The 27,343-nt window shown below is 46.9% G+C and overlaps 1 protein-coding gene across 2 annotated transcripts in view; it reads right to left on the bottom strand.

Moving 5' to 3' along the window:
• The window catches only part of MARK3 (microtubule affinity regulating kinase 3), a 596,913-nt gene that overhangs the window by 66,691 nt on the left and 502,879 nt on the right, over positions 1–27,343 (bottom strand). Inside the window, exon 16 of one of the 2 annotated variants that reach the window (XM_078660239.1) lies at positions 22,970–22,996. The exons of the other annotated variant lie outside the window; for it this stretch is intronic. Within the exon in view, the coding sequence (XP_078516365.1) occupies positions 22,970–22,996 (27 nt within the window). The remainder of the gene's footprint in view (positions 1–22,969; positions 22,997–27,343) is intronic. 2 annotated transcript variants of the gene reach the window in all.

Genomic DNA, 27,343 nt, shown 5'->3' with positions numbered 1-27,343 from the left:
CTCTCAGGCTCAAGAAATGTTTCCCTTGGATTTTCAGGAAAGCCAATAGTTAATGAGATTTCCAAGCCAGTTACTCTAGAAGTAGGTCCATTGTCCCGCACTACTGATCTGTTACTTACTAAGTCATGTCCAGAAAATCTGTTAGGCATTAAGACACTGAAAGAGTTAGGTGCAGTTATTTGCTGTTCCCCAGAAGGAATACGTCTGTTCCTACGTGACTTTAAGGGTCACTATGTATTACGAGATTTTGATTCAAGATTGTCTAATGTTCCGCAGCATTTATGGGCGCAAGGTCCAACTGATGTAGGTTACATGCAAATCACACCCCATCGTGTGACTCTCAAACCAGGTGTAGTGTTACCCCGAATCAGACAGTACAGATTGCCACCTGAGGCTGTAGCAGCCTTATCCAAAATTATTGACGAGCTCATGGCTCAAGGAGTAGTTATAGAAACTGACTCCAATGTATGTAATTCTCCGATCATTCCAGTCATGAAACGTACTGATCCAAATGCACCCCCAGTATATCGATTAGTGATTGATTTACGAGAGCTTAACAAATGTATTATTCCTCAGTACCCAGTTGTTCCAGACATCTCTTCCCTGTTAACAGCCATTGATTCCGAAGCCATGTTTTTCACTGTCATTGACCTCAAGAATGCATTTTTCAGTGTTCCTATTCATCCAGATAGCCAGTTTCTTTTCGGATTCTGTTTAAATGGAAGGAGCTATATGTTTACACGCGCTCCTCAAGGTTTTACAGAAAGTCCTAGTATTTATAGTCAAGCACTCAAGAGACAACTAGACAACATTCACATGCCAACTGACACTGCCCTGCTTCAGTATGTCGATGATCTACTGATCACAGCCCGTTCTGAACGTGCTTGCGAGCGAGCATCACTTACAGTCCTGTATTTTCTAGCCGAGATGGGGCACAAGGTGTCACCTTCGAAGCTTCAATTCTGTGTCCAGCAAGTGGTATACTTAGGACACTTGCTGTCCAAGAGGGGTAGGCAGTTGACACCTGACCGTATCCAGTTAATAGCGAGTCTTCCCCAGCCCAGAACCCAGAAGGAGGTACGTGCCTTTATCGGCCTTACTTCTTATTGTAGACAATGGATTCCTCAGTATGCATTTCTAGCCAAGCCACTGATACAGTTAACGACACAGGAGGCAGCCATATCGACTGTCCTCCCTTGGACATCTGAACATACACTTAGTTTCAACGAGTTAAAGAAAGCCCTATGCCAAGCTCCAGTTCTAGCTACACCGAACTACAGTAAGCCTTTTACACTTTTCGTTGCTGAACGGGAAGGTACAGCATTATCTGTTCTCACACAAGATCAAGCAGGACAATACAAGCCCTGTGCTTATTTTTCGAGCACATTAGATCCAGTCGCCCAGGCGTTGCCTGCTTGCCTCAAGTCAGTTGCAGCCACAGCACTAGCTATCAGACAAAGTGATTCCATAGTTTTAGGGCATTCCCTGACAGTACAAGTTCCGCATTCAGTAGAAGTTCTTTTAAACAGAACACAAACACAGCACTTGACAATTGCACGTTTAACAGGTTATGAATTGACACTGTTCCAGCCACACATAGAAATTAGACGCTGCAACGTTCTGAATCCTGCTACACTGTTACCATCAGTTAGTTTAAATCCTGACCCACATGACTGTGTGGAAGTAGTCAACATTACGACAAAGCCAAGACAAGACCTGACAGACATTCCGTTACCAGATCCCGACCTGACACTTTATGTAGATGGTTCATGTATGAGAACTAGTACAGGAGAACTAGTCGCCGCGTATGCAGTGACTACTGACACCGAAGTTATTGAAACACACCGTATTGATACCCTGTCCGCTCAAGCAGCAGAGCTAGTTGCTCTGACACGAGCCTGTATACACGCCAAGAACCTGAAAGTTAATGTTTACACAGATTCACGTTACGCATTCGGAGTTGTACACGACTTCGGAGTGCTCTGGCAGGAGAGGGGTTTTATGACTTCTCATGGAACCAAGATTCAGCATGGTCTCCTTATTCAAGCCCTGTTAGATGCCATACATTTACCGACATCTATTGCTATCATGAAGTGCAAAGCACATACGAAAGTTACAGACATTATTTCCCAAGGTAATGATCTAGCAGACCGCACAGCTAAGCTTACAGCACAGACTCCAGACATTCCAGTTAATCAGACACATACTCCAGATCCGACTACATGCATGACAGTTAAGGACCCTACACAAGACGTCATAGATATCCAGTTACATGCTACTCCCGAGGAAATCAAGAAATGGTCTGAACAAGGAGGGGTCCAGACAGATCAAGGATGGTTAACGAAGGGTAGAGCCACATGGTTTCTCCCCGACTCTATGGTTCAAGTCATTATCAATACCGCACATAGTCCAGCACATTTAGGAGAAAAAGCTATGTTAGACAGTATCCAGAACATTTGGTTCAACAAGCATTTACGAGCTGCAGCCAAGCAGAAAGTCCGTACCTGTATGATATGTTGTCAGTTTAATCCAGGTAAAAGTGTCCCGGTGGAACAAGGTGGTTTCCAGCCCCCTGACCACCCTTTTGAGGTCCTCCAGATGGATTATATTCAGATGGAGCGATGTCGAGGTTTCAAGTATGTCCTTGTAGTAGTATGCGCTTTGTCCAGATGGACAGAAGCATATCCGGTCCCAGATTACACAGCCGCGACCACTGCCAAGCAGTTGGTTCGTGAATTTTTCCCTAGATATGGACTCCCTAGAGTCGTATATTCTGATAACGGTCAGCCATTCTCCTCAGAGTTAATGAAGCACGTTTCCCTTTTGTTAGGGTACCAGTGGAAGTTCCATTGTGTACGCCATCCTGAAGCAGCCGGTCTCGTAGAGAGACATAATCAGACTCTGAAAATCCGAATTGCTAAAATATGTAAAGACAAAGGTGTGGACTGGCTAGTAGCTCTGCCAGTCGCTTTGTTTTATATGCGCATGGTCGCACATTCCAGATCAGGTCTGTCCCCGTATGAGGTCGTATTCGGCCGCCCCCCTAACATGTGGGGTACTCCTAGACCCCGAAGTATTACCGATGTTTCATGTAATATGCTGACAGATTACCTAGCTTCCTTGATGTCTGCCCTCAACTCATGTCGTTCACAGGTTGCTGCCGCCTTTCCAGACAATACCGAGGTGGCACCGCACGAGATCGTTCCAGGCTCCCTTGTGATGGTCCGAAATTTTGACAGATCAAGTCCGCTGGAACCACGTTGGAAGGAGCCACGTCAGGTCCTCTTGACCACCCGAACTGCCGTCAAGTTGGAAGGCAGGAAAGGATGGGTCCATCTTTCTCATGTAAAACTTCTCAAAGGATTGAAACCAGTTTCTAAAAACATTTCCAAGGATTCCCAAGATTCGAAAGATTGCCAGAACATTGTTTTAAAGGACTGTCCCGCACAAGACATTATTACAACCCCTCCCTTGTTAGAGAAAACTCCGCAACAGGAGTATAAGTTAAAGCTCAGGTCTAGTAAAATAAGTCAGTCAGTTTGATTGTATAAGTCCTCCCCTAGGTGAAACGGTTAGACTGTTTCTGACATGTATAAAATAGACCCCCATAGTGAGAGAGTCAGTCAAAGCTCAATCAAATGTATTGTTTTTCTGAGTTTCATATTAGTCATCAGCATCTTGATTTCCTGCACCAGCTATGCGTTTTATCTGTATTGTCCAGTTCCTCATGCTAATATGTCTGCTAATGCTACAGTAGAGCACACGTTTAGTGATCTGCCTCCTCACGAATATTCTTACCGCCTCGCTATGCGCAACAACACATTTATCCGTATGTTACATTATTCACACCAGACCAGCAATGCCACTAATTGTTGGGTGTGTGGTCGACTCCCCCCTTTCCAGACGCCGAAGGGAGTTCTGCCACTCTTTCCTTATCCATTCTCACATAATGGTTCGTGTGGAGCATGGTCCACGTTAACGTCATCCTCAACAGATATGTCTTTTCTTAACAGTACATGTTTTCCAGACAAGCAAGGTCTCCCCCACAGAACAGGTTTAGATCTAGAAAATGAAGTATATAATTTAGGTAATTATTCGTCGAATTTCATGGTCCTGAATGTTCAGTCTGATACTACTCCAGACTTACCTGCTATTTCAGTACTACCAGTCAAAGGCGAATTATGTGTCCGTAGTTATGGTTCCGTACATGTAGGACATAGTGATTGTACTACTGTTATCCAGTATAGTGACAGTGGGAAATCTGTTTTCAAAGCTTCACGTCATTCTTATTTTATTTGTGGTCAAACTGCATATGTTCGTCTGCCCCTCGATTGGGAGGGAACCTGTTACATTGCTTTCCTACTGCCACCTGTTTTCCTAGCCCCATCTGATTATCACAGAAACACACATCTAGTACACATTAGACATAGAAGGGAGTCCCCAATTGTCGATTATACTGAAACTACTCTAGAACAGTATACAGATTTCAATAAAGGTTTCTTCTTCTTCGTAGGACCTGTCCAGAATAGTAAACTGATCCGTAGGTTAACAAGAACCCTTGAAGCTGTAGTAAATGAGACTGCCTCTGCTCTAGGTAACTTAACCGAAGAACAATCTGCTATGAGATTTGTCGTTTTGCAAAATCGTCTCGTCCTTGACGTCATACTGGCCGATAGGGGCGGGGCCTGTAGAGTCATCGGATCTAGTTGCTGCATTTTCATTCCAAATAACGCGCCGTCTGTTTATTCAGCTATAACCAGACTCCATAAAATTGCCCATCTGTTACACCAAGATCCAGGCGCCTGGACATGGTCCGGTTGGTTCTGGAATATAATTTCCGCATGGGGATGGAAAGTCCTGTCCTTTTTAGGTATTGCAGTAGCGATCATATTTAGCTGCTGCCTCTGTATACAATGTGGCCCTGCGATTTGCAGCATGTGTGCTACCTCTTGTATTCCTAGTCCCAAGCCCCGTTCTAAATCCCGTTCCAAGACAATTCGAGACGAGCAAATGGTACTGTATGAAATGATAGATGGTATCATGAAAATTGATGTTTCCTGATGGAAACGTAGTGACAAGGAGGGAATGTGGAAAAGTAAATTTTGCCATGTTCTGTGTCCCTACGCTTCATCCATCATATGTTATGTGTGCATGACCAATATGCATATGTTATTCCCCATGTCCGATTAATGACGCAATTATAGTTGTGTCCACCTCTGATATGTCATTTTCCAGTCCTCGTGAATACTACGAATATCAGGCCTATGTAAAGTTATGTTGCCACGTTTCTCAGTGTGCACGTTATTCCATTATAAAGTCCCCGTTTCCAGGCCTCAAAAGGGCCCGGACATCAGATTCAGTTCCTGTCTCCTGAAAGCCTCGCTGAGGAGCGATACAGCCCCCACCTGTATCCTCGACCTTTCACTTACTTCCTGCCTCGCAGTGCCCGGTGCAGCTTGGCTCTGCCTTCGAGTCTGCCAAAAGTATGTTATAAGTTCCAGCTATCAGTTCAGTCCTCCTCTTCTGCATTCCTAAGCTACTGAACTGCATCAATAGTTTCCGTCATTGTCTAGCCTTCTCGTCTCCATGTTAGAGAAATACTGTATTTAATGGTCATTTAGTATTCTTCATCACGCACTACATGTAGAATAATGCATGGTCCAGTCTTAGAGTCAAGTTAGCTTTTCCCCTCATGACTTCTAGTTTATATCAACATGTTCCCTAAACATTAGATACCAGATAGGGTTTAGGTACATGTCGCTCCGACCCTCCAGACTCTAGTCTCTGCTCCTAGCACAGAGTTCGTAGCCCCCAGCTTCTCCTAGTAATACGTCATTGCCAGTTTACGCGCACCATTAGGTTAGAGGTCCCGGCTCCTTAGGTAGCCCCCTCCAATGTTTCCGCCCATTCATGACATATTCTGTTACGTTTGCACCACATGTCTATGTATACGCCCAGTTACACCTCTTTTTACTGTTATCTTTCGCGACTGCTACGCGTCACGCCTTCTGCTCCACCCACCCACTGCTACGCCTACTGCAATGTAATGCTATGTGTTTGCGCTATGTATATAAGTTGATGTTTTGTTATTAAAAGTTAGCGCGCTCATCCCAGACCTAGCCCCAGCAGCTGCTGGGCCTCTTTTCCCCTGCTGGGTCATCCTATGCAGGTTGTCCTGATCCTGTCCTTATGCTGTAATAAACCTGCAGAAACTCCTACTACCTCGAATCTTGACTCTTATTTTATTGAGCTATCTGTTATTCATTCATTCATTAAAAAATAGATCCGGTATTATTTATTTATATACCACACACGGCTCAACTAAAGGCACCCTGAAGGAGAACTAAACATCACAGCGGAAAAATTCTAACGTTGTATGACACAGGTCAGTCAATGGATGGAAAGAAATTGCCCAAAGCTCAACAGAGATAAGAGTGAAGTGATGATACTAGGGGGTGACACAAACATCTGGTCCCCCACCTGGTGGCCCAAGGACTTGGGTAGATGCCCAGGATCATCAGAAAAAGTGAAGAATTTGGGTTTCACTCTTGACATGAATTTATCATTTGAAGACCAAGCCAGTAAGTTGTCTTCAACACTCTGGTATATTCTAAAAATTATTTAAAAAAATCTTCCATATCTACCACAGGATTCACGTAAAACAGTAGTAACAGCATTAGCTTTGGCGAGACTGGATTACGGAAACGGTTTATATGCCGGAGCTAGGACAAAAATTATAGACAAATTACAATGTCTACAAAATGCAGCAGCCAGACTGGTTCTAGGCATACCTAAATTTGAGCCGATTAGCCATAAACTAAAGACTTTGCATTGGCTGCCAATTGCAAAGAGGGTGAAATTCAAAGCACTATGCCTGACCTATAAGGCATTTCAGGGAAAAGGATCACAATTTTTGAGATATCATCTGAAACAATATGAACCAACGAGATCTCTGAGATCCGGCCAACTGAAACGAATTACCGTTCCCAGATTTAGACGAGCAAGCTGGGGCGGTAGAAGCTTCCTTGTACACGCAGCACGCACCTGGAATCAGCTACCTCTTGCCATAAAAACCTGCCCATCTTTGGAATCCTTTAGAAAGGAAGTAAAAACATGGCTATTCTCTGCATAACTTTAGACACCGCTCAAGGAATGGAAGGATTTATCATAGCGCCAAGACGCCCGAGGGCATTCACGCGCTTTATAAATCGACAAATCAAATCAAGCTGGCATAAGGAGGGGCCGCTATCAACATACGACAGTCACTACATTCTGTAACTTCATGGAGAATTAAGGTTTAAAGAAGAATCAATGTGGAATCTACTAATTGCAATAACTTCTGAAGTTCATGGTTTCCATTGTATTGAAAGAGAAAGGGTAAAGAGCATTAATGTAGCTAAGACATCAAGTATTTAGTGTTACAAGCAACAAAAGCTGTGCTGGGTGTGTGGTATAGCAGGACAAGACGGCAGACTTGCCCTCCTAGGGCTCATATCTTCAACCCCATGAATCCTAAACCATCCTGACACTACTCCCAACTCTACTCACCCCTGATGGGTAGCCAGTGTTTGAGAGGCAGTGGGAAACCAGTAAGACCCAGGGCCAGCAATTTCTGAAAAGAGTGTGGCAGGGAGGTAGACCCTTGGTTGCGATGTGCTGAGATGAAGCAGGGCTGTTTCAGTTCTGACCAGAGTAACACCAAAGTGCTGAGGCAACTGCATGAGGAGGTAGCAGCTGCAGAGCTCTGTGGACCCAGAAGACTGAGGATCAGATGGTGAGGAGAGGGTGCAGAGGGTCCGGGAGGGGCATCTTTGTGAAATTATGGTCAAGGATGAGCTTTAGTGATATTGGGCAATGAACCGCAGTCTCGGAACTTCGTGAGAGATGACACTGCCTCAAGATACCGGAAGCCCTCTTGTGCAGCAGTTGGCGGACCAGCCAGTGGGAAGGGCAGTCTGGCTGTAACAGGGCCATGCTGCTGTGTGGTTGGTACTAGGTATGGTGGTACAGTACAGGGAAGCCCCTGTTTGGGGTATCGGTGCTGCCTTGAGATTCCCTGTGTAATTTCCTGGGCTCACCTCCCTGGAGTTAGGGGGTGATATGAAGTGCAGTGATCTGCCATGCATGGGCTACACCACTGGAGGCTGTGACCTCAACCTCTCCAGCCTGCATAAACTGTGCGTGGCCCTCAGGACTCAGCCTTGTAATTCTGGGGGGGGGGGGGGGGGGGGGAAATGTCCTGCCTGGTGAGGCTAGATTGAGACAAGAGCAGACTTCTGTTTCCAGTGCCGGATTCCAACTGCTTATGTGGTGTTGAATACTTTCTTCCCAAGTCTCACTGCAACTTAGTGGGTGGGCTCTGCTGAGGCTCTTGTGCTGTGGAGCTTCGGTGTGACCCAGCTGAGTTCCAGAAGGGCACCTCTTATCTCCTTGGTGCCAGAGGGTGCACTAGATGGAGACTGATGCCTAAAAACCTTTTGCATTTGGGCTAGAGTCACCCTGGCTCTAGGATATTTAGGGAGGCACAGGGTAGACTTCTGTAAAAGCTCCTCAACCCTCAGTTGGGAGACGGCGCCAGACTTACGGTTTGACTGTTGGGTTCTTGGAGCCTTCCTTGACGTCGATGGAGGACACTCCTCACCAGACGGACTCCTCAACCGGTCCCTAGACTTTGATGAGGATTAATGTTGCCGCAGTTATTCAGAAAAGCGAGCTGCCAGGAATTTGATACAGGGCTCTTTCAATGCCTTTGGTTGAAGAGGCTGGCAGGAGCAGCAGTCCTCGGAGTCGTGATGTTCTCAGACGCACCACAATTAGACAGTATATGGATCCGTGATCAACATTTGTCTATCACAAGTTCCGCAGGGTTTAACCCAGCCGACAATGCTTGAAAAAGCACACTATTCGCTCATCGAGATGGGCCCAAAAAAAGTCCCTAAAACGCTCTGGATCCGAGCTGCAAGTGCAGAAAAGAAGGAATTGATGATGGCGAGGGGATTATATGGACTCCATTGACAATGTCAATACGGAGTCGCGCGATGTCCTCTGCCAGTGCGCAAATCTGCTGAGGGGAAAAAATTCCAGATCCAGTCTCATGCCTGGGGAAGATTCTAAAGTAAAGAAACTGAGGCTATATGTCTCTATCAGATATAGCAGGATTATAGCCCATAATCCTCACTGTGGTGGAGCAAAGCACTTGAACCTCACTATCTAGGACCACCCCAATTAATAATAGGCTCTATGAGGTGAGCAGACAGGACCAGGATTCATTTATGCTGAACCCCAACAATTTGACCTATCTGCCTGTTTTCGGTCGTGAAGAGGTGGCCCATGAATGACTACGGTGAACCTGCCTTCAACTGTCAGTCATTGGTGTACGGGAATACAGAAGTACTAGTTACTTACCTTCAGTAACGTAATATCTGGTAGAGACACAGTCTTGCCGCAGATTCCTTAACTTTTAAATTCTCCCAGTGCGTCAGACTGCATCCGCAAACTTTTCAGCAGCAAATCTACATGCCAGGGGACGGTGCCGTACAGCTCCGCAATGACGTCTCCTGATGTGATATAAGCGCTGCCATATAAGTCCCCTCCGGCACGAGGACGTCAGTTTCTTCTGTAAAAAAACTTCCGCGCCAGAACAAGGAGCCACCGAAGAAACTGTCTGTGGAAACAGTGTGCCCAAATAGGATAGAAATCTTTGAAACACTTATTAAAATAAACATGAAATGGAATGCTAATACCAGTCCAAGAGTTTAAGGTAAAAACCCCACATTAACCAACAAAGCCTAGGCTACGTGTAACCCTGCACCCTAATGCACAACCAACCTTGCAAAGGAAAACACAGTGGAAGGTATAATAATACCTAGACAAGACTCATGAGGCAACAACAAGATGTTTGTTGAATCACCATTATGTGAGATAGAGACTCCTGGTGCATAAACCAGTATTGAAACAGGGTATAGCCCTGGTCTCACAGGTTTTTCACGGAGCGTGGAGGAAGGGCAGGGCGTTAAGGAATCTGTGGCTATGCTGCCTCTACCAGATATTACGTTACCGAAGGTGAGTGAGTTGTACATCTGATAGAGACATCTAACCACAGACACCTTAACTTTTGAATTAAATACCACAGCTAAAGCCCCTGGAGGAGGGTCTGCAAACTAATCCTATGAAAGTTCTCAAAGAGAACCAGCTGGTCATAACTAATAACCGACAAAATGTACATAGGAATAGCATAACAAGAGCATGGTTCTTAATAGAATCCGAGATCACTGTCACAGAACATAAATATTAACAAACCCGACCGGCCCGAAAGAATCAGGCCTCGAGGGAAAAGGGGTTAACCTCTAAACAACCATCTGACAGTTATCAGACATTATCCTCCATCTCCCAAGGGAAAAGAGAACTTGTTGACCAAAAGGGCCAAGTACAAGACAAAAGTCATGCAATCCGTATTCTTCATGACAATAAACAAATCGAGAAAGAGCCGCCTTGATGAAATCCAACAAAGACTCATTTCCATTACACCAAGGTGAATGAACATCCCAAAAACTGGAGGCATAATCCATACACCTAGAAAGATGAACAATAATACTACCCTGGTATAAAGAACTTTGTTTTAACAAAACGACCAAAGGGCCAAGTACAAGACTAAAACCATGCAATCTGTATTCTTCACGACACAGAACAAATAGAAAAAGAACTGTCCTGATAAAATCCAAAAAGGACACCAAAACTCATTCCCATTATACCAAGGTGAATGCACATCGACGCAAAAACTGGAGATATAATCCATACACCAAGAAAGATGAACAATAATACCACCCTGGTCCAAAGAACTTTGTTTTAACAAAACGGCCACTCCAAGATTACGTACTGCACTGTAAAGATGTTAAAAGACTCCAAACAGATTTGAATGTTGTCTAGGTATATATACACACACACACATATATATATATCAACAAATCCGTCTCAGTTGCCCAGTCCAATGGCGCTCTAATATCGGTGCACGACTCCAAGCAGAGCCCCGCTTGTATTAATTGCACAAATCCTCTTTGAAAAAGAAAGAGAAGAACGAGTCGGCACTCACGGAGTTATATCGCAATCCTCTTAATTTCTTTGTGATCACAGCCAGCATAGCAAAAAACAAACCAACGCGTTTCGCAACAAAAAGTCGCTTGTTCACGGTCGTAACTACAAAGTGTTTGGCCCACCTATATCGGGCGGACTCACCAGACATTTCCTGTATGTGATCTCACTTCCTGTTAACTTCACAGGAAGTTGGATGGGAATTGTAGTTTTTTACAATTTGTTAAGGGTGAAATAACATTTTATCGTTAGTGCATTTTGCATGGAGGTGTAACCGGTAAACAGTGTAGATTGTTATTAAAATATATATCTACACCTCGTTTTTTTATTTTTTAATATCGAAGACCAAATATGTGTTACACATTTGCACACAGGTATGTATACATAATAGCTAAACAGAACTGAGAAATCAGTCTAAAAATTATTATTGCAAAAGGTATTGCACCTATTAATGCAGTACCGAAAATATTTTTTTTTTAAACAAAAATAGATACATTAAAAAGACACCGTGTGTGTAGGGTGTGTGTGTGGTGTTGGGTGTGGGTGGGTGTGTGGGGGGTGGGGGGGTGTGTGGGGGGTGGGGGGGGGGGTGGGGGTGTGTGTGGGGGGTGGGGGTGTGTGTAGGGGGGGGTGTGTGTGGGGTGGGTGTGTGGGGTGGGTGTGTGTGTGGGGTGGGTGTGTGGGGTGTGTGTGGGGGTGTGTGTGGGGGTGTGTGGGGTGTGTGGGGGGTGTGTGGGGGGGTGTGTGGGGGGGTGTGTGGGGGGGTGTGTGGGGGGTGTGTGTGGGGGGGTGTGTGGGGGTGTGTGTGGGGTGTGTGTGGGGTGTGTGTGGGGTGTGTGTGGGGTGTGTGTGGGGGGTGTGTGGGGTGTGTGTGGGGGGGTGTGTGGGGTGTGTGTGGGGGGGTGTGGGGGGTGTGAGTGGGGGGGGGGGTGTGGGGGGGTGTGGGGGGTGTGTGGGTGGTGTGTGTGTGTGTGAGAGAGTGTCTTAACTTTACCACGCATTACAACAGCATGGAAAACAAGCATTTACAATGCAATGGTTTTGCCTTTGTTAAAGTTAGAGCTATTGGCATTGCTCTTGACATTATTTTTATTTATTTTTTTTTAAACATAAATAAATGGCATTGTCATTTACAATGCCACTAGCTTTATCTCTAGCAAATGACACAAACAAACACACACAGAGCCCCCCCACACACACCCACACAGAGCCCCCCCGCACACACAGCCACACAGAGCCCCCCACACACACAGCCACACAGAGCCCCCCACACACACAGCCACACAGAGCCCCCCACACACACAGCCACACAGAGCCCCCCACACACACAGCCACACAAAGCCCCCCACACACACAGCCACACAGAGCCCTCCACACACCCACACAGAGCCTTCCACACACACCCACACAGCACAAGCAGGCAACAGGGGCACACGGAGGCACAAGCAGGCAACAGGGGCACACGGAGGCACAAGCAGGCAACAGGGGCACGAAAACGAAAACGGAGGCACAAGCAGGCAACAGGGGCACACGGAGGCACAAGCAGGCAACAGGGGCACACGGAGGCACAAGCAGGCAACAGGGGCACACGGAGGCACAAGCAGGCGACAGGGGCACACAGAGGCACAAGTAGGCGACAGGGGCACACAGAGGCACAAGCAGGCGACAGGGGCACACAGAGGCACAAGCAGGCGACAGGGGCACGAAAACTGAGGCACAAGCAGGCGACAGGGGCACGAAAACTGAGGCACAAGCAGGCAACAGGGGCACACGGAGGCACAAGCAGGCAACAGGGTCACGAAAACGAGCACAAGCAGGCAAAAGGGTCACAAGCAGGAATTGTAATTTAGACGGGGCTGAAGTGGAGAATGGTCAGTAGGGAAGTAGTGCGGCTGGTGCAGTGGTACCAGGCTGAAAGGTGAGAGGGGCTGTCTGCACCCCAGTTTGGACAGTTTCCACTACCTAACAGGGATTGGTGGGAGGGGGCGTACTTCTTGCTTGCTTTAGGGCTGTTACTTCGGGGACGCAGTGCACGCTCTTGCCTGCTGCCTGCTGCTGCCGGGACACGACAACAGGCAGGGAGAGGACAGGCTGGGAGAGGGCAGGGAGGGGACAGGCTGGGAGAGGGCAGGCTGGGAGAGGGCAGAGAGGGGACACGCTGGGAGAGGGCAGGTTGGGAGAGGGCAGGCTGGAAGTGGACAAGCTGGGAGAGGACAGGCTGGGAAAGGTCATGGAAGGGACAGGCTGGGAGAGGGCAGGCTGGAAGAGGACAGGCTGGGAAAGGGCAGGGAGGGGACAGGCTGGGAAAGGGCAGGCTGGGAGAGGGCAGGCTGGGAGAGGGCAGGCTGGGAGAGGGCAGGCTGGGAGAGGGCAGGCTGGGAGAGGGCAGGCTGGGAGAGGGCAGGCTGGGAGAGGGCAGGCTGGGAGGGGGCAGGCTGCGAGAGGGCAGGCTGCGAGAGGGCAGGCTGCGAGAGGGCAGGCTGCGAGAGGGCAGGCTGCGAGAAAGTCCGGAAGAAGGAAAAGGTGTCATTGCACCTCAAGCCCTCACAGGGGATGCAGAAAATCATTCTTTGGATAGGTAACAAATAATGAAGCCAAAAGGATGGGCCAACCCACTCATCCATCACTACCATGCCTTACACAGAATCGTGCCAAGGGTGCACACTGGTGATCTGTGCATTTCACGATCAGGTTCCACCCCCTTCCTCGCTGACACTCTTAATCACAGAGATGTCACATGCACTAGGAACACTTACTCAGGCTGCCTCCGCCGGCTGCTCCTGCGCTGTGCGAGGCCTCGCGGGGCCCCCCGGCTGGCACTGGGGCGCCCCCGGGGCCGGCTCCGGGCGGAGTGCACCCGCTTTGCCTCTCAAAATGCCCCGGGTTAGAGAAATAGTCCCGCAGACGCGGCAGCTCGCGGCCGCTCTCCAGCAGCTCAGTGTGCAGCTCCAGCGCCGTCAGCACCAGCTGTTCCCGTAGGAGTTGAGCGGCCAGCACATCCAGCGGCACCGAGCGCGGCTCCGCTGCAGGGCCCGTGGGAGGGGCCGGTACCGGGGGTCCAGCTGGTGACAGAGCAGGCTCCGAGCCGCCTGACGGGGACAAGAGGTCTGCCGCGGTCTCATCTTCCTCTTCCGAGTCGCTCAGGAAGGGGTTAACTGAGGCCCCGGGAGCGCCAGCCATGGCGAGGCACCGGGCTCTACTTGACGACCTCGCCCGACACCAGCGCAGACCGGGAGCGGTGACAGCTGAGCAACAGCGCATGCGCAGCCCTAGGACAGCCAGGCCAACCCACGGTACCTGTCAACAGAGACAGAAAAGAAGGACTAAACCTGACATCTGCAAGGGGAGCCTGCGCACGAGCTGTCTCGTGACACCCCTTTTCTTTGTTTATGACATTTCTTCTCACGTGACCTGCTCTATGTTCTGGGGAGCGGACATAAAATCCAGATGGGAGAGGCTGCGTTGGTGGTCATTCGTGAGAAAAGCGGACTTCGCCTCTGTCTTATATTTGCTGCTGCGCACTCTCAATATAAGGTTCCCCATATGCAGGCGAAAATCTAGAGTGGGTGCAAGTTACCCAGGGATATAAGAAACGGGGAATGGAGTCAAAGCATCTAACCACGCCCAAACGGTGTTGAATCGGCCAGCTACACCTAACATGGCGGGACATTAGGTCCGACGTGTGGATATATGCGGCCTAGTGTTTGATTTTGTGAATCTCCCCTGCGCTTAGTGATAAGTAAATACACAGCAAAATAAACGTAGCATTAGTTCGGAATCTGAAACGATTTCTTCTGGCGGACGAAGTTATAATAGTTTATGCACCAATTTTAGCAGTGGTTAGAATACAGAGGTTCAAAATATTCTTTGTTGAGCAAATAACTGAAATAACAAGCGGGAGGGGGCGGGAAAGGGGGAGGAGAGACGCTGACGACGGCCGGCCGGAGCACGAAGGCGGGCACCAGGAAACAAGCGGGAGGGGGAGCAAGGGAGGTGCCGGCAATGCCGGAACAGACTCGGGGGCGTTCCCGGCGTCGCGTGACGTCGGCAAAAGCCAAAGAATGTCGGGAACGCCCCCGTGTCTGGTCCGGCATTGACGGACAGGCCCCTCGTCCAATGGCAAGGCTCCATTTACGGAGCCAGCCAATGAATGAGGAGGGCCGACCCAAAGCACACTACAATTCTCATCAGGTTTTCGCCTGCGCGAAAAAGATGCGCAGAGCGCATCTTTTTGGCGAGGCAAAACCTAAAAAGGGCACGGTCATATTGCACGCTTTCAATAGCTTGGCGACAGAACTCAAAGGCCCCATGGTCTCACCCCTGCTAACAACAATGAAAGCAAAGCTACTCCCAACAATAGCTTACGGGAGCGTCCTACATCATGGCAAGAGCGTACAACTCCTGGCCAAAATTCAAACAAAAATCTACAAACGTGTATTTGCGCTACCTAGCAATGCATCACCCGCACAAGTTAGACTTGAATTTGGCTTGCAATCCCAAGTGCTGCTGAAAAAGTACGAGACCATAAAACTTTGGTACGATGTCAGGATGAACCAAGAAATTGCGCTACATCGTGCCTTGTGGACAATAATTAGTAAAAGTCATAACTCTCACTACGCCAAGTATCTCAAATCGTCATTAGAATTAACCGACTTGACTGCACTTTGGGAATCCAAGATTCCAGTATTCTCCTTCAAACAGCTGGTAAAGAAAGCTGCCAACAGGCATTAGCTGCTCGACGATAAATTAACTTTCAGTCGTCGGTCAAATGCCTGGATGACAATTCAATCATACAAAAAACCAGCACAGGCAGCCTTCCTAGACCTTGCGTTTTCACCAGTTATCAAACGGAAATACCTCAATTTATTCTGGGTAGCTTCCCAACAAATGCTGAGTCACCAAAGTGGAAGCCCCGAGAATGTGATGGATACGGTCTATGTGGCACAGGAAGACAAGACCTTATCCATCTGATCTGTATCTGCCCGGATCTGATCAGGGAACGTCGGAGCTGGTTAAAAACCAAATTTAAGGAATATGGAACACGCACCTGCCGGTCCGCGATCCTACTAATCCTATGCTCCGTAGATCCGCAACTCATCTGCAAAGCAGTCAAATTCATTGACAATTTCGAGAAAAAAAAAGAACTCTCGCAAAGTCTTGAACCTGGAACATGCCTATCTTTTTAACTTGAAAGACACTTAGTACATTGCCGTATTTATACTTTGTAATGGTTTTTATTAACTATACAATAAAGTGCTTACTTACTTGATGTGTGTGTGAGTGTGTGTGAAGAGACTGCGTCGGAGGGGACTTATTTGGCACAGCTGAGTCACATCTGGAGATGTTTTCATTGCGGCACCGTCACCCGGCGTGCAGAGGCGCTGCTGAAAAGTGTCCGGATCCAGTCTGACACCTGGGGTGAATTCAAAAGTTAAGGAATCTGCAGCTAGATGGCTCTATCGGATGTCCTGACCAAAAGAAGATGGGCAGGTATCACACCATCAATGTTTGTGAACAACTGAGGGCAGAGGTGAGACCGAAGTGGAGCATGGGAAATTTGAATTGTTTCTGGCACACCTCAAATCTCAGCTAACGCCTGTGGGAGTACAGGATGGGTATAAGAAAACATACGTCCTGCAGGTCAAAGGACAACCATCCACTGTTCCAGGTACAGAGCACATGGTATATGCACCAATGTGAGCATTTTGAATTTAACCTTCTGCAGGAAGGCATTCATGCCCCAAAAGACCAGAGGCGAGCATCCTCTTTCGGAAAGGATGGAAGATCAATAGATGGTCCACCGTAATTCATTTTTGTTCATGTGGAATATTGAGTGAGGAGGAGAACAAGGGTAAGTCATAGACCTTTTAAACAATCTAAAAGACTATTCTGTCTAACATGATGAAATGCCAACCTAGGAGGAAGGGCTAAATCCTGGCCCACACCGGTTTGCCACCAGTAAGATCTGGCTGGCGACGTCCTATAGTGCATGTGTATGTTTGCCCAACAGACATGCTACATTTAGGGACTTAAGTGCCAGACTGGCAGAAGAAAACTTTTTCTAGCCAAAAGCATCAATTCTTTTAGATTCCCAATCTGAGGGACTGGCAGGAAAGACATTAGGATACACATTGCTGGTCAAAGCATCAACAATAAGACTTACTTGAGTAGGGTGCTTGGTTGAGCGAGTCTGGCTCACATGTGCACACCTAGGTTGCATGGCCATTGGCAGACTAAAGGAAGAACAAGAACATCATTCCAACAAGGTAGCCATCATGGCATATGAGACGGCCTCCTTGACCCCAAAACTGAGTTGCCATTGTGTCTAGCATTCATGTACAAAACAGGAGACACTACATATGTAGAAGAAACTGCTTTGAATCCAATATATCCATGTCACTCATGTACGTTTTGTATATAATGCACCACCATTTCACTATTCACCACATGTCACTTATCTTCACTATTGTCACAAACCCTTCATCTTCAATTGAGTTGTATCTGTGACAGACTTTCTTTGAAAATACGAAAAGTAAAAAAGACTTTGTTTTTGAAAACATATTCTGATGTGTTCCCATTGCTTATTTTCAATTTCTTTTCTCTCTTGAAAAATTTACATTTGTTGAATAACCAATAGTTTTTCTTAACAATAACATAGACATGCCACAGCTATTGTATTACCCGACAGGACCAATTGTTTTTTGTATTGGAACTTAACAAGCCTGCCAAATTATTGGCCATCAAACATATTCCCTCTAAGGTAGAGGAACTGCCAGTGTCCCCTAGCATGGAATCACACCACTATCTCTGCTTGCTGTAGTACCTCGTGGTGGCTGTGGTGTCTGTCAGGACCTTTTCCGGCTTTCCAATGTTGGACGCGAGTTAAGACTTCAGGGACAAAAGTAGTGCCAAAATAATAAAATGTGCCTCTGCCCTACTGGAGCCCAAAGCCCCCTCAATTTCCATCTCATCATGGTTACCACCACACCTCAGAATAGATGCATCTGTCACTACTGTGAGCTCTGCGTGAGGTAGAGAATATGCCCTGCCACAGGCCAAGTTGGCTTTTGTCAGCTACCAGTGAAGGTCCCAGGCTCTATTCTCTAATACAAATATTGTTTGAGAGGCAACATCAGTGCTGATCGCACTGCAAACGGAGGTTCTACTGTAGAGCCAACATGTGCCAACAAACATATACACGTATAGTAAGCAGTCTGCAACATAGGAGAGCCCAAAAACATCAGGATAATAACCTGATCAATGAGGTGGTGAAATGCCACTGTGTCCAGGACGACCCCTAACAAGGGAAATCTGCGTGATTGATGATGGGATTTCGGTTCCTTGATCAAGAACTTCGGGGAAAACAGCAGGGAGACCGTTGACCCCAACGATTGTGGCGAGCTCAAGTTCAACAGCCAGTTGTTGAGGTAAGAGAATATGTTTATCCCCCACCCAGCGAGGATGGGCAATGACCACCACCATCTCAACTATGTAAACACCCAGGGTTTGCTTTGAGGCTGAAGGGTAGGCCGGTAAACAAAATGTTCTAATGCCACCACGTACCCAAGGCAAAATCCGAGGGACTGCAGGACAGGCACACACCATACAAGTCTGAGGACACCATCTAGTCTCCTGGACCCAGGGCCAATAGGACCTGGGGGAGAGTCAACATCTTGAACTGGTGTTCTTGAAATAAGATGTACAAGAACAGAAGGTCTAAAATCAGCCTCCATATTTTCTGGGCACCAAAATGTATATGGATTTAACACTACCTTATTTTCTCTGCTTCTGAACACATGATATGACCCCTTTGGTCTTCCTGGATATGGAGGGAAGCATGGTGTGACAAAGTCTGAACAAAAAGAAGACTGACAGCAGTGGGGACAGGGGGGGGGATCGGGGGTAGTTAGAAAAAAGGGGGGGGGGTTAGAAACAAAGGGGAGGGCTTAACCAAGATGAACACCCTGCAGCATCCATTGGTCAGAGGTAATTGTTCATCACTAGGACAGCTAAAACTGTATGCTGCCCATGACTATGAAAGAGGGAGTCTACAGTTGTGGTAGGCAATTAGTATGAACAAGATTTCTGACCTTGCTGGTGGCCATGGTCTCTGCTGCCAACATGTTATCTGGCACGATAGAAGGGCTTTACAGGCTTTTGAATAAGCTTGCGAAGGGTGATTTTGGCAATAAGCAAGGCCCCAAGAGTATCCTTCCAACTTTCTGTACTGTTGGTGAAATTAGTGAGATGGAGATAGCAAGCCAAAAGGACAGGCTTTAACATGTCTGAATTAGCCTTTTCTCTATAAAGGCAAATGGCATATCCATCAGGAACCCCTGCACTTTCCCAGAAACTCCTGTGGTGCACACCACACTGGTGCCAATTGAACAACCCTCTCAAAGCATTGTCTCTAGAGCAGCTCATTTAGTACTTGGCTGTGTCCTGTTCATCACAGATAGTTTGTGAGAAAATATTTCTGAATTCCTTGGCAATGGTGGGTGAAACCTCACTGGCCACCAAGAAGGCATGTGTGCACAGCGTCCTAGCAAAAGGCAGACAACATTCAGAGACCTTAATGCCAAACTGGCAGATGAGAAAACAGTATTTACAAAGGCATCAATACACTTTGTTTCTCTGGCTGGTGGGGCAGTTGGGAACATATTAGGGTTGACCTTGCTGGTGGAAGCCTGAACCACTTTGCTCCCAGAAGTTGTGTACTAAGTCAGCAAGGCAGAGACCCCCCAGCATGAGTATGAGACCTACCTACAGAGAAACCTACCGAGAGAACCACGCACAGCTCAGACAAGGCAGGCAGGAGTCAAAGATTCTGGTAGAGCCTCATTAAAGGTCTGCAAGGGCACTAACGTTGTATGCCTAGACTGCAAGAGCTCAGCTCATTAGCCTTACTTTGCACCATTGGCACCTGAAGGTCCAACATTTCTGTGGCTCTGCTGACCATTACTGCAAATGAGGCACTCTCCACTGAAGGGGGCCCACAGGTGAGTCCAACTCTATCCCAGGATAAGTATGCAAGACACTACAAACTTTCAAGTCTAAATTTATACCTACATCAGAGTAATGAACATAGGGAGTAGATTATTCGCCTCCCCATCGTCATGAGGGACTGTCTGAAGGTCCTGGACTACGTCTCAATCAACAAGTCTCACAACTCTGGTAGTACTGGCTTCAAGGTAGTGGCACTGCTTGTGAGTCCTCTCAGGCCAGAGGCTGCATCTTAGTTATTTCATGATGAAACCGTGTCAGAGCATCTACTAAGTTGGCTCCAGATCTGAAATGGGCGTCAGCAGTTGGGCCTGGAGCAGTGCCTCTGGCTCAAGTGCCTCCGGAACCAAAGCTGATGTCAGAGTAGTCGGAACCAATGTGATCAGCACAGGTGTGGTAGTATGGGTTGGCACTAGCTGGGGCCAAAGGGCTTGCTTGGTGCTGGGGCAGGCTCCGCCCGTGAAAGTGTGTCATAGGACTCCTGCAGATCCATGGGGCCCAAAGACACTCGAGGGGCCTGCACCTTCTAGAAAAGGAGCAACATGGCCTCTTTGAAGGCTTCAACCTAGTGCAATGTTGACAGCAGCCCGGAAACTCTATTGTGGCACATTGGGACCAGCATTTGGATAGGCTAAGAGTTAGGTGATGGAGGTAGAGTTATATCCTTCAAGTGTGGACTGTGTGACTTTTCCCCGGAACAAGAGTGATGTAGAGAGAGGACTCCCGTTTGGACTTCTTATGCTTATGACAAAACTTGTCTTTTTAATTTACCAGAGGATGGGACTTGGAGGAGGACTGGGACTTGAACCACAAGGGGGGTCCAGAGCTTGAAGCCTTTCACTTCTTGTGCTCGGTGACATTCAAGCTTTTGTGTCATGCTCTGGTGGCCTTCGGGTGTATTAAGGCGCATTAGAGGCAGGACTTTGAGTCATGCATGCATCCTAGATGTCGTGTGAATTCCTAACAGACATCAGTTTCCTGCAGTTGTGGCACACAATCAAACCTGTGGCATTCAGGGAAGACATCGTGCTTGCACACTGTTGAAAAACATTTTGAATAAGTTAGGACATTTTTTTAAAGTTAGACAGCAGAGCTCCTGATCCACTTCGAATGGGGCAGAAAGAAAGGAACGGATATCAGTGCGCAGAACTAGTAGCTGTATATGGCACCATGCTATCACTCCCAGAGGCAATACAAAACAGCCATGGAATCGAATGGCAACACTTACAGATGTGCAGTAACACTTGCTGAAAAAGCTCCAGATCCAGTCTGGTGCTAGAGGGTAGTGGACATTCTAAAGGGTAGGAAACTATCTAAGGTGGTTGGGTATTTCAGAAATTTCCACCTGCCACTAACGGGGTGACTGGCTGCAGGCGTAAGGCACTTAAGTTGGTTGAGAGGGCAGGTTGACTTGTGAACCCCACCACTGGCATGCAAAGTGGACGAGTCAAGTGTTGGCATTGTTGAACTACTGTATGTGGGATCTGGTCAGTTAGCCAGAATAGGCAAAGTCAGAGTAGGTGACCACATTAGATCCTTCGCTGACTTTGAAATGAAAGTAGACCTCCGCAAACAATGCTATAAACATCCATAGCTGAGACAAGTCCTAAGGACTTGTTGAACTGGCTTTCCTAACTTTAGCCCACTCAAGGAGGATGCGTGTGACTTACATACTTGAGATGAGTGGGTTTAGAACATAATTCATGCACTAGATCGATTCTGTAGCCAAAGGGAGCACAGTAAAAATGATGGTGTGGCTCTTAATAGCCAAGGAACAAACCGAGGCAAGAATGACCCAAAAGGAGGTGGCAATATGGGCTAGGCTTCCCCCGCAGCAATACAACCATCTCCACAAGATTTATTTCACTCCAAAGCGTGTGTGGAAGGGGGAAGGAGGAGAGAGCCTTCAGTGCCATGCATATGCTGGTGATTTTCGTTGTTAAATACAGTTTGAAGCTGTTATGTGACCCACTGTTTCTCAGGGAATATTGCTACGGTTCTGTCTGCGATGGTGGGTTGGAATATTAACTCTAAAACTGTGCTCTTGGGTCTGGTGAAGGATCTTGCTTTTTCATGGGGAACCTGGCTGCAGCCCATCTGCAGCAATTTAAGCTTAGCCAAAAGAAACAATGTCAAGTACTGGAGACCTGGGGAAGTACCTAGATTTATGGGGGGTGGGGGAGGCTAAGGAATTGGACAAATATTCTCTCCTTGTGGCACCTATATATCTTGTGAGGAGCTGCCAGTGCAAATACACTAATATCTATGACCCGTGGTGGATCATTTCAGCATTTCAAGTTCAGTGATTTAACTGACCGAGTAGCTGTCCTGGGACTTCAGGATTTAGCAAGTAATAGGTGAAACACTGAAGGTGTATTCCTGTATGTTGCTTTAAAGAACACATGCACCTGATAAGTGTATTACTACCAACATGCACAGTTTGAGCCGTTTGTCTAAAAATGGCAATAAAACTATTTTTTATAAAGAATGATTTTTCACCAAGATGAATGAGGAATACAGAAGCAATACTTTAAATATGTCATGGTAATCAAATGCAAATGTTTTTAACATTAAGTACAGCACTTACCTTTCACAGCGAAAACAAACATTTTAAAATCTGTTAACACAAGCACACTGTTCACACAATTGCATGCTTAAGTGTATTAGTATAAAGAAAGAACAATTTTAGCAAATCTCAATCACTGCTTTAAAAAAGCAGAGTGCACAAGGCATGCTTAGCAGCGTTATAAGGATGCCATGTTCCTTTAGCAGTCATTATTTCATCTCCAAAACACACATAAGTAGAAAGTTTAAGAAAAAAAGGTCTAGAAAGCCAAGTATGTGTAAAGGTAATAGCACCAAGCAACTTCAATCCTACCTTTTGATTAACCTGAATGACATGTTTCTAGAAGAAATTAAGCAAAAAATAAAATAAAACTTATGGAATACAACAACTGTTTTGCACACTCATGAGAACAAAGTTAAATGGAAAAACCAAAGGTTAAAATTAAAGATCATCACAAAGAACCCAATAACAAGCAAGGTTAGAGCTGTACACAAATTAGGCCTACTCAATCGAAGGACTGCACAGGGAAATAAAAAGCTTTAAAGCTTTAAAGAAATTGTTCAATTTGTTTTTTCCAACTTGTGGTCTTAACGTACAAGTTACTTACCTTCTGTAACGATGTACGAGTTACCTACCTTCAGTAACGAGGTATCTGGTAGAGACGTTGTCTAGCCGCAGATTCCTCAACTTTGAATATCCCCAGGCGTCAGACTGGATCCGGAAAATGTTTTGTAGCAGCACCTCTGAGCGCCGGGGGACGGCGCCTCACGACCCGGTGACGTCAGCGAGGTCATAGGTCCCTCCCGGCGCGCGGACATCAGTTTTCTTCTCAGAAAGTTTTCCGCTGCACAACGCGGAGCCACCAACAAAAATGTGAAAGTATGGGAACAGTGTGCGAAGGATGAAAAATCCGTAAAAGAGAAGGAGGATGGTGCAAAACACCATCATAAAAGACAGTGTTAGTCACTGTCTCCATGTAAGTGAAAAAGTAAGGGCAGAGCAAGCTCTGACAAAGAACCCCGCAAAGCGAAGCATGAACCCTCCCCACAGGCTGAGTCAAAAGGGAAGAATATCTCAACAGACAAAGGTAGATTGTTATTACTACGTAGAACTGTGCCGGCCAACAAGGACGGGGCACAGGAAGAACAGTCTACTGCGAAAAGGTATGAAAAGAATAGCACCTCCCCTATAGAAAGAGGGAGGCCGAAACACAGCCCAGCAGATCCCCAAGAAGGCGACTATAGAGGAGACAACAGCCCTACGTCAATGGAGAAGGTGGGAAGGAGGGAAGGCAAAAGGAGAAGAAGAAGGTCCTGATGATGGTGAATCAAAAGGCACCGCTTTACAGGAAAGAATACAAATGGAGGGAGGCAGCTGCATATGGCAATTTTTAAAAAGGGTGCAACCATGTGAGCACCCTGTAAGAAAACCAATGGCAACTGAAAGGAGGCAAAGTGAGGTAAGGTAAGGTAAGTTTATTGTGCATAGTATTTGCAGGATTCAAGCAGGCGAGCACCGCTTGCCTTTGTGTGCTAGTCCCTATCTGCTTGAACTGGTCCTTTAAGAGCTGCTGGCGGGCTTGTCGAAGCTCTTCGCAAAGGCAGGTCATGTGGAGTATGTCTCCCTCTTCTAGGTTGCAGAGTGGACAGGCTTCGTGGCTGTTGCTCCTGAGCCATGGTGGAAGGAGCTCTCTGCTGGGCAGCACCCCTAGTCTGTGTTTCAAGAACTTCAGTTTGATGGCTTTTGAGTAGCCCTGGCTGAAGTATGCTTGTGGTGTCAGTGTTTTATACGTGTTTAATGTCATCCATGCATGGTTTCTTTTTGCAAAGGCCGCCTTGTCCTCTAGTAAGGAAAGATTTCTAATGTTTTTCCAGACTAGTTTTTTGAACGGGTTATGCCCGAGTTGCATGTCCCAGAGCGCATATGCTTTGACGGCCCCCAATGCTGCCTTCAGGTAGGAGCGTGCCTGAGATGCGTCCCTGCTTTGTATGTCATGCCACAGCAGTGAGTTTAGTGTGTCGGTTGTGGCAGAGCGGAGTTTGTGGCAGCAAATGATGTAGGCTCCCTGTCTAGCGAGGTCCTGTTTTAGCAAGCCAAACTCCAGCCTTAGTTGCGCAGGCGAGGTATAGGGTGGGAGCGAGAACATTGTTCTATAAGCTTTTGCCTGGATAGTGTCTAGGTTCCTATAATCTCTTCCTCATAGTGCCTCGCTGCCGTAGGAAATAGAGGGGAGTAGCTTAGCCTGAATGACTTTCAAGTATGGTGTCAAAGTAGGCCCTGACAGTTGATTGGCTAAGTTTTTCAGTGTGACAGCGATCAGAGCTCCTCTTCTTTTTGTTTCCTGCAGCTGCTGGGCAAATGAACCTTCACTGTCAAAAATGACTCCCAGGTATTTGTATTCGCGGGATGGCTCGATTTTCCGGCCACCCAGGGACCAAGACTTCTGGTGTTTGTTCCTGGTGTTGATTGTCATCGTGCGTGTTTTACTCAGGTTTATTTTTAGGTTGTTTTGCATTGCATAGCTGTACATTTCGATCAGTAACTTCTGAAGGCCAGTATGAGTATGGCTGAGGAGTACGACGTCATCCGCGTATAGTAGATTGCTTAGAGTTTTTCCTCCCAACCTCGGGGAATGGGAGTTGCATGTATTGAGTAGGCTTGGTAGGTCCGCCATGTACAGATTAAACAGTATCGGGGCGAGCACGCACCCTTGTTTGAGGCCTTTGGTGGTGCGTACTTTGGATGACAGATGGGTGCCGCTTCCTAGCTTCACCTGCACCCAGGTATCAGAGTGGAGAAGCTCCAGCATGTTTAGAATCGGTTGCGGTATGCCCCATTGTGCTAGTTTCCCCCAAAGCCTGCCTCTCTCGATGTTGTCGAATGCTGCACTGAAATCGATGTAACACAGGTGCAGTGGAAATTTATTTGTTTTCGCTGCATCAATAATCAGAGAGATAGCCAGAATGTTAGTAGCTGTTCCTGTGTTTTTACGGAAGCCGGTATGGTTCAATGGTATGATCTGATTTGAGTCCGCCCATGACACGATCTCCTCTAAAATGGTTTCCGCAAAGTATTTTGCCTCGTTGTCGATGAGGGCTACTAAGCGGTAATAGTTAGGAACCATTTTATCGCCTTTTTTGTGTATGGGGACGATTGCCGACCCTCTCCAAGAATCTGGGATTCTATTTAGGAGTCTAATTTCCGTTAATAATGGTTGCATGATGGTTGCCCATTCTGTGTTTTTTTCTTTAAACAGGGCTGGAGGAATACCATTGGGGCCTGGGGCTCCTTCTTTCCTCCCCTTGCAGATCTACTTTGTGATTAGGGCTATCTCCTGGGCAGCTGATGTTGCCGAGGTGACTTTGGGTTGGCTTTGCACTCTCTTGCTGAGTAGCACTGACGTGGGCGTTTTGAGAGCTTGCTCTGTAGTGTTACATCTTTGTGCTCCTGTAGGTCCAGGAGAGTCATTGAAATGGCTACTGAGGTAGTTAATCCATGACTCTTCCACAATGTGAGATCCTAGGTCCTTATACTGTGGACGTAGGATATTGTTCACTGTTTGCCAAAAGCGGGCGCTATTATTGCATGGATATCGTGTAGTAGCTTTGCCCATGCCTCATTTTCCACGTCTTTTTTAATTTTCCATTTTAAATGGTTGAGCTCTGCCCTTTGTTTTTTCAGCATGGCTCGTAGGTGTGTGTTTTGGGGCGCTGTTCTTACCTTCCTTAAGGTCAGGTTTACAATTCTTTTTTGTGACCTTAATTGTGTTCTTGGTCCTTTGTTTAGGCTGGTTTTACTGCTCTCTTTGTAGAAGTTGCTTTTAGGGGCGGTCTTAGTAGCCAGATCATTTAGCAGTGATTCTGTGTATTGCTCCCAATGAGAGATGTACCCGGCTGCGTTTGGTTTTTGAATGTTGCACCTTTGGAGGGCAGTATTGGCCAAAGTAGTTATGTTGGTTGGGGTACATTTGATTCTTTTTTGATTGATTGAGTAGATCTCTCCCAGCGTTTTATCTGGCCTGATTGCTAATGGCGTCTTGGATGTTATATGGCATTCCTGAGGGCGGTGGTCGCTATCGCCCTTGTCCCCCATTCTGAACCCCAGGATGTGTGGAAATAATGCCAGGCTGACGAATGTATAGTCCAAGATGGAGCTGGCAGAGTGTGAGTAAAATGTTTCTACTGGAGGGGAATCCGTCGTAAATCTTCCATTTAGTGCCCGAAGATTGTGATGTTCTAGGTCTTGTAGTAGGGCGTCGTTTTGACGCTTGCGCCTGTTTAGAGGAGAACTTTGTGCTGGTATACTGTAAGTTGTGTTTAGAACCAGAACCTCTTCTGATGACGAGCCGAGTAAGTTTTGGTTAAAGTCCCCAGTCAGGATAAAGAGTGGATTTTCCATTTGAGTGACATACTCCGCCAGTTGGTTCGAGATTTTGTTTGAATCTTTAGCTCTGTGTTTTGGATGGACATATGCGTTGACAAGGCATAACTCTACTTCCTTGTTGCCAAGCTGTAGCTTTATCTTTACTGTTAGGGTTGAGGATGTCGATTAATCCATTAGGAAAGCCGAAGGTATTGTTGTGGTAGATATATATGTAGCCAGGCCTCCTGACTGGTGTCCAAATATGTTGTTTCTGACCGCTGCTGTTGCATAGCAGGTGAAGCCCGGGATGTGTTTTGTGCTTGT

Source organism: Lissotriton helveticus, chromosome 9, assembly GCF_964261635.1.
Source record: "Lissotriton helveticus chromosome 9, aLisHel1.1, whole genome shotgun sequence".
In the NCBI taxonomy this organism is placed as follows: Eukaryota; Metazoa; Chordata; class Amphibia; order Caudata; family Salamandridae; genus Lissotriton; species Lissotriton helveticus.
Note: the sequence above shows the minus strand (reverse complement) of the source record. Positions and strands in the feature narration are given on the sequence as shown.